This window comes from Pyrus communis, chromosome 13 (genome assembly GCF_963583255.1).
Source record: "Pyrus communis chromosome 13, drPyrComm1.1, whole genome shotgun sequence".
NCBI lineage: Eukaryota > Viridiplantae > Streptophyta > Magnoliopsida > Rosales > Rosaceae > Pyrus > Pyrus communis.
This window is the reverse complement of record NC_084815.1, coordinates 23,861,719-23,875,419: the sequence shown is the minus strand read 5'-3', so window position 1 is coordinate 23,875,419 and position 13,701 is coordinate 23,861,719. Positions and strand designations below refer to the sequence as shown.

The window sequence follows — 13,701 nt, the reverse complement described above, 5'->3', positions numbered from 1 at the left end:
GCAATTTCCTATGCCGGAGAAAATGGCTAAACCGGCTTGCAATTTCCTATGCCGGAGAAAATGGCTAAACCGGTTGAAATTCTTTGGTCCGTATGCGGGTGAACCATGTCATCTGCCCAGCCAGTGAATCCTGTATTAGATAGAGATTGGACGGACATAGGGGAATCCGATTTGTATGGTCGATCAGATAACATGGTCCACTTGTCGGACCCAAAACATTTCGTATAAACCAGAACATCACGCATGCAAATGACAATGTAAATTAAGTAGAACAGCGAGGTTATTTTATAGCACACAATAGAAAGACAAATGTCGCATAGACTGAAGAATTAAATGAATCAAAGTCCGGTTTATTTCTAATTTAACCAACTATAAGATCAAAACAACAATTCAAAAGTAAGGCAACTACATTCGACATCAACGAAAACAAACGATCAAACTTCCAAAAACAGAAACTTTGATCAAAACCGTCATTCCCCGTCGATAATTTGACGACTCCGACTTCTAATGGCATCTCATCAGTAGGCTCGACGCTGCATTTTCTTCGGCTTCTTTACGAAACTCAATCGAATTTGCTTCAACCGTCTCTTCTTCCTTGCCATCTTCTCAGGGAAAGTTTCCCGCTTCTTCTCCTTCTTCACACCCTTCTTCAAAGCCTTTAGCTCCTTCTTCTTCTTCAAGAAATACGGGTCCACCGGATACGCCTTCTGTGTCAAAGGCACCCCAATCTTTTGAGCCTCATTGAACAGGGCAGTGGCTCTATCGATGCGGTTGTGAGCATACAGTTTTCCCATCAACAGCTCATAAGTCTTGATTCCGGGCTCACATTTATCCTCCTTCATCTTCTTGAAAACACGTAATGTGTGATCGATTCTCTCAATGCCACACAAAATCTTTAAGAATCCATAATATTCCTTCTTATTAAGAGCCTCGCCAAACCCGGCAGACTTCATCCTATCAATCATTTCATCCCCTTCCCCAATCCTCGCCGCCTGATACAAGCTCCTGATCAACACAAGAAATGTAGTTTCATTCGGGTAACACCCCCACTCACCCATTCTCTCAAACAGGTTCAGAGCATCCTCTGTCTTCCTAATCGTACACAAATTACTAATCAACACATTGAATGTCTCCACATTTCTCGGAACCCCATGAGTGTCCATATCCACCAAGATTTCCTCCACCTCCGAATGAAGGCGAAAGGGATCCTTCTTCCTACAAAGCTTGGAAACGCAATCAAGAATCGCATTGTAAGCAGTAGTACCAATCTCAAACCCTCCTCTATACATCTCTCCAGCCAATCTCCTCGCCTCCTCGAGCTTCCCATCAACACACCAACCCTTGATCAGCAGATCACACATATACTCATCAGGGAAAAACTCATTGGCCAAACCCTTAACCATTTTCTCAGCATTGCTCGCAAAACCGTTTTCACAAAGCTTTTCGATAACCAATTTCAGCGAATCTTTGTCGCGTTTCAACCCGTAATCCTTCTCCATCTTCTCAAAGAAAGAAACAGCCTGAGCAGGCCTCCCAGCTCTCACCAGCCTATCAATGGCGGAAGCAAAGGTTTTCGACCCAGCAACTCCACCTGCACTCACAATCACATCGTGGGTCGCCTTGAAATCCTTCCTCCTCCCAAAGTAGTCCACAAAATACGAGAGGGTCTCGTCCGTGTGCTCAAAATTAGGGTTCGAGATCAGCCACTGGTTAAACCCTAAAACCGTACGGCCGGCCTCGGGGGACTGATTGAGTACGTTAAGGACCAGGGGAGCTGTCGGGGTGATGTGGGAGAAGCTCAATTGGAGGCGTTGGGTTACGGAGAGGGGGTCGGAGCTAGAATCCTGTAGGAGCTCGGAGGAGAGAGACTGAGCTAATTCGGACTGATCTGGATCTTGGGTCGGTGGGGCGGAGGAAGAGAAGGGTTTAGAGAGAAAGAAATGGGGTAGAGATAGAAAGTGGGAGCTTGTTCCGGTGACTATGGCGGGTCGGGAATGGCGGAAATGGGTGGGGGTTTGGGGGAGGAATGGAATGTGGGTTTGGAGTGTTTGGGAAGACGACGGCGATGAAGAGGAGGTGGAGAGGTAGCGGAGCAGGAGCCGCCGGAGTTGCAGAGGCTGTAAAGACCGCATTTTTAGAGAGAGGGGGGGAGGAGAGAGAAGCTCACCGTGAGAGGAGGGTTTATGATTGCTGGGAGGAATGAAAACCTAAGCGTTCCTTAGCTACCAAAACGCTGCGTTTTGGGTGAGTTTTCTATGAAATGGGGCTGCGCCTGCGCCTAAGACCTAGGCATCAAGACTAGTCCAATGTGGGCTGACGTTGGCCTTTCGATGTAATTTTTTGGGCCTCAAGCCCAAAACACATGTTACTCTTTCTGGATCAAAGACAAATAGTTCTTGTGCATGCCTATTTTGTATGACATTCAATCAAATCATTGTACATTCGACTGAAAAGTGTGAGTGGGCGTTGATAATTATTTTGTTTTCAATTTTTGTTTATATTTATTTTAACGAAAACTAAAAACTCGTTTGGTAATTACATTTAGTTTTTAATTTTTAATTCTTTGGAAAGTGAAAGTAGTTACCAAATGAGTTTTTGGTTTAAAAAAAAAAAAACAAAAAACAAAATAGTTATCAAATAGTTCTTTAATCTTTATGTGTTGGTAAAAAGAGTATGAAGTGATATGGATGTGATTAAAACCGAGCATTGGAGTTGAGGCAAATTATAACAAGCATCGACGTGATTGTCATTATAAAATTTGAACTCAGGATTCCAATCAACAAGATGAAATTGAGTGTTACTAAATTAAAAGATCAAGCATGACCTTTTAGTTTAAAGTACCTAACCTTGGAGAGACCTAATATCTTTTGGCAGTTAATACTAGTATATAAGCAATCAAACTTTCTCCCACAAATTATGTTAATGTATCTTTAAGGAGGTTTATAATCTAATAACCCCTAGCTAACTTCTCTCACTATCTAAATTTATATTTCAATTACGTATTGCCTTGTTGTGGGCGCATGTTGAACTTGTCACCATTATATATTTGTCAAAAGTTATGCCTCTAGGGCTATAAGTCTATTCGTACTAATCATATTGACACTCAACATTTTTTCTTGAGTCAGAAAAGTCAGAAATTGCATATATATGTTCATATAATACGGGTTTATTTTTTTTCATCATTCTAAAATTGCGATAAAGTTCATCATCTTACTTATTACTTGTGTCTATCACCTACATAGATTTCAAAATTTAAACTCATCCAGCTGTAATAATAGAGTGGTGAGCATCACCCCCACTTAACGAGAGATTTTTCAGTGTGACCGATACACGGGGTGGTACATCACATGTGACTATACAAATGGTCGGATATGTGTGCTAAAAAGTTAATAACTTAAAAAATAAAATCTCACCACTTTTATTAAAACACGTACTGTACTATTTGTGTTCCCGTCACAATTAAAAATTTCTCCCATGACGGTAGTGAGCAAAAGTTTTCCTTTATAACATTGAGATGAGATGATCTCTCTCTCTCTCCGCGTAATCATGATTAACTATTGCGATTGTCATCATTGTAAATCACATAATGATAGAGATGATGAAGCAGGGAATGTATATATAATTATAGAAGCATGTAGAAGGACATGTCTATGTGGATCCCATTTAACACTGAGAAAGCATAAACAAAACACCTAAACTTATTAGGACCTACATATAATTATTAAGATAAGCTAAAACTAAATATCTTTGTTGTACATAATTGTGTGAAACCATTGACGCAGCAATACAACTTTGGATTTAAAAAAACTATGTACCCTACAGCAGGGTCTAGTTCTTCTTCCTATCTGGGATCACAAGGACCAAGTCTCTCTATATATTGATACACCAATTGTCCGGTTGATTCACATCACTAATTATATGTGCATATGTATATGTATAATTAAGCAAAGTGGTCCATGCAAATGGGATGAGGAGCTACCACAATTTGCTTTTTCTCAAGTTTGCGTTTTATTTAATTAACATGTTAGTGGTTAAAACATATGTTGGAGAAGCATCCTACAAGAGCAAATAATGAACCCTGTACCCGCATAATATTTATAAGCAAAAAATAATTAGTGTCGAAGAGTAGGATCCCACAAGGGTTATATGACAAAATAATATTTAAGTCATATGACAAAATAATGTACAAGTAAATATAGGAGTTTCCACTCTTAATATCATCGAGACATTTTGTGATACAATCCAACACCTAGAAATAGGTATGTGGTTAAATTAGAATAATATCGACAATATTGGTGGTGGTCCTGCATCAGTTTATAAAGCTTATCAATTAGTTGATCCTTGATCAGGACCAGCTACTTGAATACGCATGAAATTATGTAAAGCAACAATGGTTTTATAGAATATCTTGATACAATGTATGGTACGCTATAATGATGAACAACAGTTTAGTTTAGTAGGGTTTGTGACTAGGGTGGTGGACGATGATTCGCTCAGATGTTGTTCTTTAGGGCTTTCGATCGGACCTAGCTAGGGTTTTCCAGTCGATGGAGTAGGCAGCCCAAAATTGTACTTATTCATTTTTATTGGCAACTTTGGTTAGCCAAAATCATGATGACATCTTCTCCTCGTGGAAATGAAGATAAGCGTGGGGTTGATCTGTGCCATGCTTGTTGTAATGGTGAATTGATGATGTGGTATTATTATCAGTTTTAAATTATGTTATATACGGGTTCTGTAGGGGCCATTGATGTTTATGACTTGCACAAATTTGTCTTCTGCTGTTCAACTTACCAGTAGTTTATGTTTTAAAGTCGTTCATTAAAAAAAAAAAATCGTATTTACCGTTTGTTTTCTGGTTTAGACTTTGCACATATGACTATCTCATTTCAATTTCCATGCATATTGGTAAGGAAACAAAACGGTACTGTTGGATATTCCCTCAATATATGCCCCTTTTATATCTTGATGTTTCCATGGTAATTGAGGAACAAAATTGGGGGCTAGGTTCATTCTACTCGTTTTGTGAGCAGAGCATAGGCTTTTGTAGTTAATCTGACAACCAAACTCTGATGTGTAGTTATGTTCGACTAATCCTTTACTACCCTGGATCGTTGTTTCAATAAAAAAAACAAAACAAAACAAGCTAGCAAGCCAGTTAGACAACTTTATATAAAAATAGAGGTCATGGGGTAAAAAACAGATCAAAATGGTTATGAACTATGCAAGCAAAGGCAGCAGCAAAATTCAATCTTAGTAATATTCAAATGCGGAAATATGGAAGGCTTAGAGAAGAAGAATCCTTTTACGTTTTATATTGGTGGTCAAATTAAAGAAAGATTCCTTTTACATGAGCTTTTTTGCATCAACATAACCTAAATTCCCTTTGCAACCCACAAATTTAGGCTTTGGGATACTAGGTAGCTTGCTATAGATGCCAATTAGTGACTCATAATTCTTTATCAAACTTTTGGCATCCAATATTTTCTGGTATATATAAAAGGTTTTGTGATTTTATTCACATGATACCATAACCATACATGTGGCTAGATTGTTACAAAAGAAAAAAATCTCCCATTTCACCAACTCCTCAAATGTTAAACGTAATCCGGCAACTTTACGCAAGACAGAGTTTGATTTTTGGGCACTTTTACCTTTCCTCTCTTTTATATACCTTCCCATCCATCAATGATTTCTGTATCCATACCCTGAAAAGAAAAAGCCTTTTTTTTAGGGCAAGATGAATCTCAAATGAGATGAAACAATGAACCCCATAGCCTATTTCGTTTGGGATGGAGAAGATCCGTATGATTCTAGTTTGTAGAAATTTTTTGCTCCGCCTAATCGGGAAGAAGCAAGGAAGAAGGAAGGACGAAAAAATAGAAGCTCACTTTGTATTTGGATATCATGAAGTTGTTACAACACTTCCAACTGCAACAAATTCGACATGTTTTCTGAGCTAATTAATACATCTGCTGATGCTTAGCTAATTTAGAAGTTCGAACACACTAAAGTCTAGTCTTTGTATTTGATTTTATAATGTACATGCTTCAATTGATTTACGTGTGTTGTATGATAATTAATAAGAACTTTGGAACCCCAAGTGGTTCCTCTCTATAATTTTTTTGACATTAAAAAATAAAAACATGTGGCTATCTAGAGGTAAAGATATAATTTTCTGCACTATGAGAACCAAATATGTGCACCAGATCGTATATTTTCATCATCCTAGATTCTTTTTCTTTAATTTTCTCATGTCATTATTATGTGCATTATGTGGATTATGTGTTCACACCCTTTGTACGGATATATGCCATTTGCTCAGAGTGTTCACTATGCTAGGTTGATCAATTTTTTTAGACCAAATTTATAAATCATGTGATGTTTTACTAATAAAAAATAAACACGTTAATCAATACCTAAGTAATAATTCAATCATCCACAATCACATCATATGGTTTACGAAATATATATAATTTAAATAGATAGTCTCCCTAGAATTATCTATTCATAAAATCAGCATTTTGCATATAATATGTATATATAGACACACATATACATATAAATACAGAAAACGATAGTGAGACTTAATTAACTCAAACTACAAGGAGGGGGAGCCGACTTAACTAACCTTGTCATTATATTTTGAGTTTATTTTTCAACTATTGATCGTGAGACTTGAGAGTAAGAGGACTAGGAGGAAAGGAATATATAGGTAGGGATATGGGGGTGTGAGTCGAGTGATAGAGAATCGGTCGAAGGCCGAAAAAGCATCTACTTGCATGCACTGATGTGGATTTATAAGGAAAAAAAAAAATATAATGTTAGTTTGATTGGATATTCAAATCTGTTTCCATCTTTTCTTTATAGCTGGAAAAAAGAAGCAAAGCTTTTGATCACAGGCATATCTTTCACCAAAATATATTCTTGAGGAAGGAATTGGATCTCATAAAAGAGGGTGAGAGTTGAGCCGCATCATTGTTTGGTTTAGGTTCTTATTCCTCAATCATTTAAAACTAACGCATTACAAATGATCAAATTAATAAAAAAATCTAGGAAAATATTCTCTAATTTTATTGTATATAATCTTAATTAAGGAATCGTAAACCTTAATTATTTTTTATATTCAATTTTCGCATTCAAAAGGCTATATCCGATATCGATCATAAAGAAATGCTAATAGAAAGCATGCAAAGAATAAAGAGGAAGGGGAAGGCCAATGTTACACATACACAATGACAGTTGAAGTGAGAAACCAAAGAATAAGATTGTAGATGTGTTTCAAATATTTTATTTTCCTGAAAAAAAAATGATAGTTAAATTTAACAAGATGTCATTCGATTCTTAACAAAAGTCACCTCGATGCATGTGTTGAGGGCAGTGATGGATTCAGAATTTGAACTTTTGGGTCTCAATGTCAAATTACAAGTTTTTTTGATACAAATAAAGCGTGAAACACACACAAAAAAAAAAAAAAAAAAAAATGTCTATTCAACTAAGACATTTCATCAAACACTTGGTGGTTTTATTGTCTTCGGCCAAACTATGTTGTGCATATGTCAACAAATATTCATTATTGCCAAAGCAATCTGATGAGTGATATCGAGAGTATTTGTCGAGTGTTGTTGATGCAACATGTATGCCTAGTAAACATTATATCCAATACTTGGTAGACACAAAGGGACATGTACCAAATATCCGGAGGGTCCTCAAAAGACCTTCACATGTATATTTCTCGGACTATGGGTGATCTTGGGACTACCTAGATCCCGATTTACATCCACCCTAATTGGGGGATCAATTGATTGCACCTAAAATCTCTTCCTTTTTTTTTTCTTCTTTTTTTTTTAAAAAAACAATAACAGTATTGTTATAACGTTAATAGAACGTATAAACTTCACAGCTATCATGTTGGATGAATCTAAGGGGTTGTCAAACGAGAAAGACTCAAAAGCATATAACAAGATGAACTTATTGGTGAATATGTGAGTGTGCCAATCACGAGAAACATCAAGGAAACGCAGCCAGCACTCCAAAATATGCTAATATGATTAGGTCCTCTGCATTAAATAATGAACGTTCCATTATCATTTCTTTGCCCAGGATCAATTCACTCGGGTGCAGCGATACGTTTCTCTACTCTCAAATTAAAATTAATAGTGAATTTAAGCAGAGAAATTAAACAATGAAATTAAGATAAAAAGCTAGCATTGCATATTGATGTATAGACAAAAACTGCTTACATGGACAGTGATACACATGCCCTAGATATAAGATAGGATTAGAACCAAACCCAAATGTCTTGATCTCCACCACAAAGCAACCCTAATTTAACCAACATATTTAATTATCAAAAGTACATAGAAATTGTTCTTCAAATCACAACCCTAGGAACAGCCTTGCAGACAAGAGAGGTCTTCATTTCCAGAGAAAGCTTCAAGGTCTCAGACAAATCCACACCTGACTGACCATCACAAGGGACCCACTTGAAGCTTTGGAGCAACTGACCAAGCCAAAGCTCAACAGTTGCCAATCCCATGGCTTTACCAGGACAAACTCTTCTTCCAGAACCAAAGGGAGCCAACCTTAAATCAGACCCCATGATTGGAACATCTTCATTAATAAATCTTTCTGGTTTGAACTCATTAGGGTTTGACCAGATTTTCTCATCGTGTGTGATTGCAAACATGTTGACCATGGCGGTGGTGCCGGCGGGGATGAAGTGGTGGTCAATGTGAGTGTCATGGATGGCAAGCCTGGCCCAGGACAAGAGGGGTCCTGGTGGATGCATTCTTAGGGTTTCCTTGACTATGGCACGGAGGTAAGGAAGCTTAGGGAGGTCGGAATCGGATACGGATCGTGTCGGAGTGCCTACAACGGCGTCGATCTCGGATTGCGCCTTGGCTTGGATATCTGGGTGGAGTATCATTCTTGCTAAAATCCACTCTAGGAGTATTGCCACTGTATCAGTCCCTCTGAAGATCATTTCCTGGAATCATGAAAGAAAAACGTTTATTGTATAATTAATCACGTTAATTATGTTGTTTTAAATGGATTGGAAAATAGAAATTTTGAAACATGAGAGTTCTATAATTTGGTTCACAAAGGAGAAAATTAAAAATTTTCAAGCTTGGACAAGAAGGAAAATGAAAAAAAAAAAATTAAAGGGTTAAAGGTGAAGAATAAAAGCTCAACTAAGGAATTTAGCAAACAAGAAATGAATAAAATTCTCTTTAAAAAATGTTGTTGTTATTGGTATTTCTAAAATAGTAATTTTGCACTCCAAACTAATAAAAACACAGAAAATTTGTAAAGAAAAAGTGCAGAATAATAATTTTAGAGTAACAACAACATAAAACCTTATAGAAATAATTCCATAAAAATATTCCTATAATATTCCTAGTGATCATTGAAACTGGAAAACCTAATGTGCAAACGTTACAAATAACTAAACAACCTAATAGGTTTTTTCTTTTCAAAAATCAAATTAACTTACCCACAGAACTGCAATCATATCAGAGTCACTGAGTTTGTTCTCCTCCAAATCAAGAAGCACATCAACAAAATCACCACTTTCACGATCAGTACCCAAAACTCCATTATTTTCATCCCTTTTCACTCTATGCTCCTCTATGATTTTCCCAACAAAAGCATTCACCTTTGCCACCAATTTCTTACACCTCCTCCTCACACCTTGCAAGTCCAAAAACCCCAAAAGAGGAAAGTGATCACTCCAATTGAAAGTCCCAAGCAACTCATACCCTTCACTCACCAACCCCTCAAGCTCAAAACCCTCACCATTTCCACACCCTAATTCTCCACCAAACTCATAGCTCCTCCCAAACACACTCATCATCACATTGTTCAAAGACCCAAAATGCAACACTTTCCTAACCTCCACCTCACCACTCCTCTCCATCAAACCCTTCATCTCCTCCACCATTTTGCACCCGATACTGTCTCGGAACAATCCGAAACTAGCAATACGCTTCGGGTTGAACAAATGGGTGGAGGATATTCTCCTCAAGTTCCTCCAATACTCACCAAAAGGGGCAAACCCCATTGCTTTGTGGAACAAAAGCTCGTAAGCCGATTCTTTGATGGGTCGGTCAGCAAAGGCCGAGCTGTTCAAGAGCTCTTTTGCAGTATTGGGGTGGCTGGAGATGACAAAACGAGTAAACCCTACTGAGAACGCCATTAGAGGTTTGGCCTTTGAGGTCTCAGCAAGCTTGGCTAGAACTCTGTGAGTGAGAGAACCAGTGAAGGACAAGACCAAACCAAGAATAGGAAAGCCGGAAGGACCTGGAATGGCGGTTTTCGAAGGGATTTGAGCTTTAAATTTGGACAAAGCCCAAGCAAGGCCACCGGGTGAGAGCCAAAAGCCGAAAACAAAGATGAAGAGGAAGAGACAGATGAACAACTCCAAGCTCAAAACTGATGAAAACCCAGTTGGTGGAATGAAAAGAGGGTTGGATTCCATGGACATTTTCTTGACTCTTGGTCTTTTTTTTCTCGGTGTCTGTTTGGTTACTCAGAAAATGAGCGTGACAATGAAAAGCCAAAGCTTCGGAAACAAGAAACCAAGTGGGAAATTAAAAGCTGAGAGGGATTGTGGTGGTGGGAGAAGTGAAATAAGAGTGAGTTTATATAGAGAGTGAAGATGTCTCTTTGCCGCAAAGATTCGTTTTTACTGTAGGAATATAATTGCTCCCCACCTATTTATCACCGTTAATTAATTTAAATTTCGAAATATGTATAGTGAATAGACACTAATCTTAAAATTTAAACATTTAATAAATAAAATAATAAATTGGTGAGCAAAACTGTATTTTTTTTCACAGTGGTTAAAATGTGCCGTCTCTTTCGATAAAAAATTATGATTCCTGTATGCTTTTTCATATTTCTTTCAAACTTTAGCTTTTGGACATCATATGGAGGGATTTGGGGAATATTGTGTATGTAGGAACAATTAAGCTAGTTGACGACATGATGGAGCGCCCATATGGCATATGAGAGGTCGATATATAATGTCATAATCAATTTGATAAGAAAATCTTAGCCGTTCCAAATGTTAATTTTTCACACCAGAATGTGGACCTAGGTGGCCTTCATTTTTGAAATTAATTGAGTTTTATTAATTTCATTCATTTGGGTTTAACTCCAAATTAATTAGTTTTGTTTTAGTGTGCTTTTATTTATTTGAGAGTTTTATTTTTAATTTTATTTTATGAAGACAGTTTTGCTAGAATTTATTTGAGTTTTAATAGTTCACTATAATGGTCATGTTATTTGTGACGCCTCATAATTTTTTTTTTAGAACAAACGACCGTATTTACATTAAGAAGGTGGAAGAGTGGACTAAACCTTACAATGGGTTTGTCATAATAATGTAGTTCGACTTCTCCTTTGACTATAATCGAACTTAAGACCTTTCACTTACAAGTAAAGAGGAGTACTACCAGACTGTAGTACTAAAGAAATTTCACTTAGAACTTCACCTTTGCCTCATATAATTAAGCTAGTGAAGCCACTTAGTACTACAGTCTAGTGGTCTTCCTCTTCATTTGTAAGTGAGAGGTCTTAGGTTCGATTCTCGTCAAGGGCGAATTTCAACCACATTATTGTTAGCCCATTGTGAGGGTAAGCTCACCTCCTCTCCATTAGCGTAGATAATATCGTTTTTTCAAAAAAAAAAAAAAAAAAAACTAGTGAAAATATGTTTTCCTAGCCTGTACCATTAAATGTTGTAGTATTAAAGAAACTTCCCTCATGTGTATATAATTGAAAGAAAAAAAAAGCTACTAAAAAAGGAAATATATATATATATATTGTAAACAAGAAATTTTCTGTAACAAATGAAAAAAAATATGTGTACAAAAATAATACTTTGAATTAATAAACTTAGGGGTTTGACAAAAAAAATAATAATAAACTTAGGGTTACGATCTTTGTGTAGCTATTCTTTTACAAGACTACCTTTCTTATTCAATCTCCAAAGTAGAATTCGATCCAAGAGTGGTGGCCACTTGATCTTGAACTTGAATCGATTGCTTGTGATTCTTCAAGGGATGTTGAAGTTTGTTATGGAATGAAATGGGACCACAAAGAGTTTGAAGTGTGGTGGGTGACTTTCGGATTTGGCTGTGGATAAATCGGCGCATGTTTGATGAATAACACAAGAGTGTTCGTGTATTTGGTGTTTGCTTTGGCCTGAGAGCTTTCTAATTTCTACTAAGGCTTGAGCTTTCTTCGTTTCTCTCCAAAATCCTCTTTGTTAGAATGAGCGTATTATTTATAGGCTCATTCTAAATCCCGTGATTTGTGGGGTTAATTTTCTGATTTCATTTAATTTGAGCTAATTAGTTAATTTAAATTTTTATTAAAGAAAAATCTTCAATTTAAAAAATAAATCCTAAATGATATAATTTGATCAAACTAGGGTTAATTTGTCCAGTTTTGTACTTTATGTGATTTGTTTGATGACGGATGTTTCAGATGCAGACACGTGTAATTCTTGATAACTCTTTTTTTTTTTTTTTTTTTGGAAAAAACTCTTGATAACTCATTAAGTTTACATGAGTCACATGTCATGTGTGCAATTTAGGGGGATCCATATATGGTGCGCACCACATAAACCTTGACCAATCGAAGTTTAATTTGTTGGTGAACATTAATTTCACTGAAATTTTCACGTATGACACTCCAGAGAATACTTGAAATCGATTTCCTCTTCTGGTTGACGAGGGTTGGTTTCACCTATACTTATCGATGAATCTTTATGTGATTGATCGAGCACATAACCAAAAAGAATGAAAAACAAGTAAATACAAGGGCAATTTAAAAAAAAAAAAAAAAAAAAGGATTTGTTGAGTACATCTGTAGGCCTTTATTCAAAGCAAGCTTTCTTAGGCCATCTTCAACCGACCCGGCCAAAGGGCCATAAACAAAAAAATAGCCAGTTTTGACACGAAAACCATCTCCAATCAAAGACTAGGCCAAGGAGCTCGTGGGCTCCACCCAGCCAAAAATTGGAGAACCGGCTAAAGGGTTGGCCAAGACCACCCAGCCCAAACACATGCTACCTGACGTCAAGTAGTTCGATTTTGAGTGCCACTTTTTTTTTCTATTTTTTTAGACGAAATTTTAAAAAAAAATTTTAATTTTTTTTTCCTATAAATACCTAAGCCAATTCTACCCCATTTCTCACATCATTTTTACCATTCCATACTATATTACCTCATTTTATTTCAATTCTTCACCAAATTTTCACATCCTTTTCACAAGTGGCATTCAAAATATGTCTGAAAATTTTATTTTAATATGGTAGTTTAATTCAATTAAAGTAATAAATTATTGAGGGGGCTAAAAAAATATTTCCTTTAGTTGAAGATGGTTTTTTGTGAAAGGGCTATATTTTGGACTATAACCCCGTCGGTTGAAGATGATATAAAATATTACATGATACTGTTCATTAAAAAATAATTTCTTGCAGAACTATAAGGCTAAACGTAGCCTTTAATCTTCTTTTAGTTGAAGATGACCTTAGGAAGACGGACGTTTTGGTTCATCTCTGATTCCAGGTACCGCGTCTGCATGCATGTGACGCCAAATATACAGTCTGCCACCCCTAAGCCCTAGCTAATGCATGTCTAATTATTTTAAGGAAAGATATCTAGGAGTTACCACTTACCACCTTATAAA

General features: G+C 36.7%; 2 protein-coding genes across 2 annotated transcripts; both read right to left on the bottom strand.

Annotated features, from left to right (window-relative positions):
* Positions 1–322: 322 nt before the first annotated feature.
* On the bottom strand, positions 323–2,161 carry LOC137712875 (small ribosomal subunit protein mL104 (rPPR9)-like). The gene has a single exon (XM_068452054.1). The coding sequence runs from the start codon at positions 2,130–2,132 to the stop codon at positions 519–521; it is 1,614 nt and encodes a 537-aa protein (XP_068308155.1). The 5' UTR covers positions 2,133–2,161; the 3' UTR covers positions 323–518.
* Positions 2,162–8,374: 6,213 nt separating this feature from the next.
* On the bottom strand, positions 8,375–10,556 carry LOC137711912 (cytochrome P450 78A5). The gene is made up of 2 exons (XM_068451065.1): positions 9,497–10,556; positions 8,375–8,989 (listed from the first exon to the last, which is right to left on the bottom strand). The coding sequence occupies exons 1-2, from the start codon at positions 10,484–10,486 to the stop codon at positions 8,375–8,377; spliced, it is 1,605 nt and encodes a 534-aa protein (XP_068307166.1). The 5' UTR covers positions 10,487–10,556.
* Between the last annotated feature and the right edge of the window lie 3,145 nt (positions 10,557–13,701).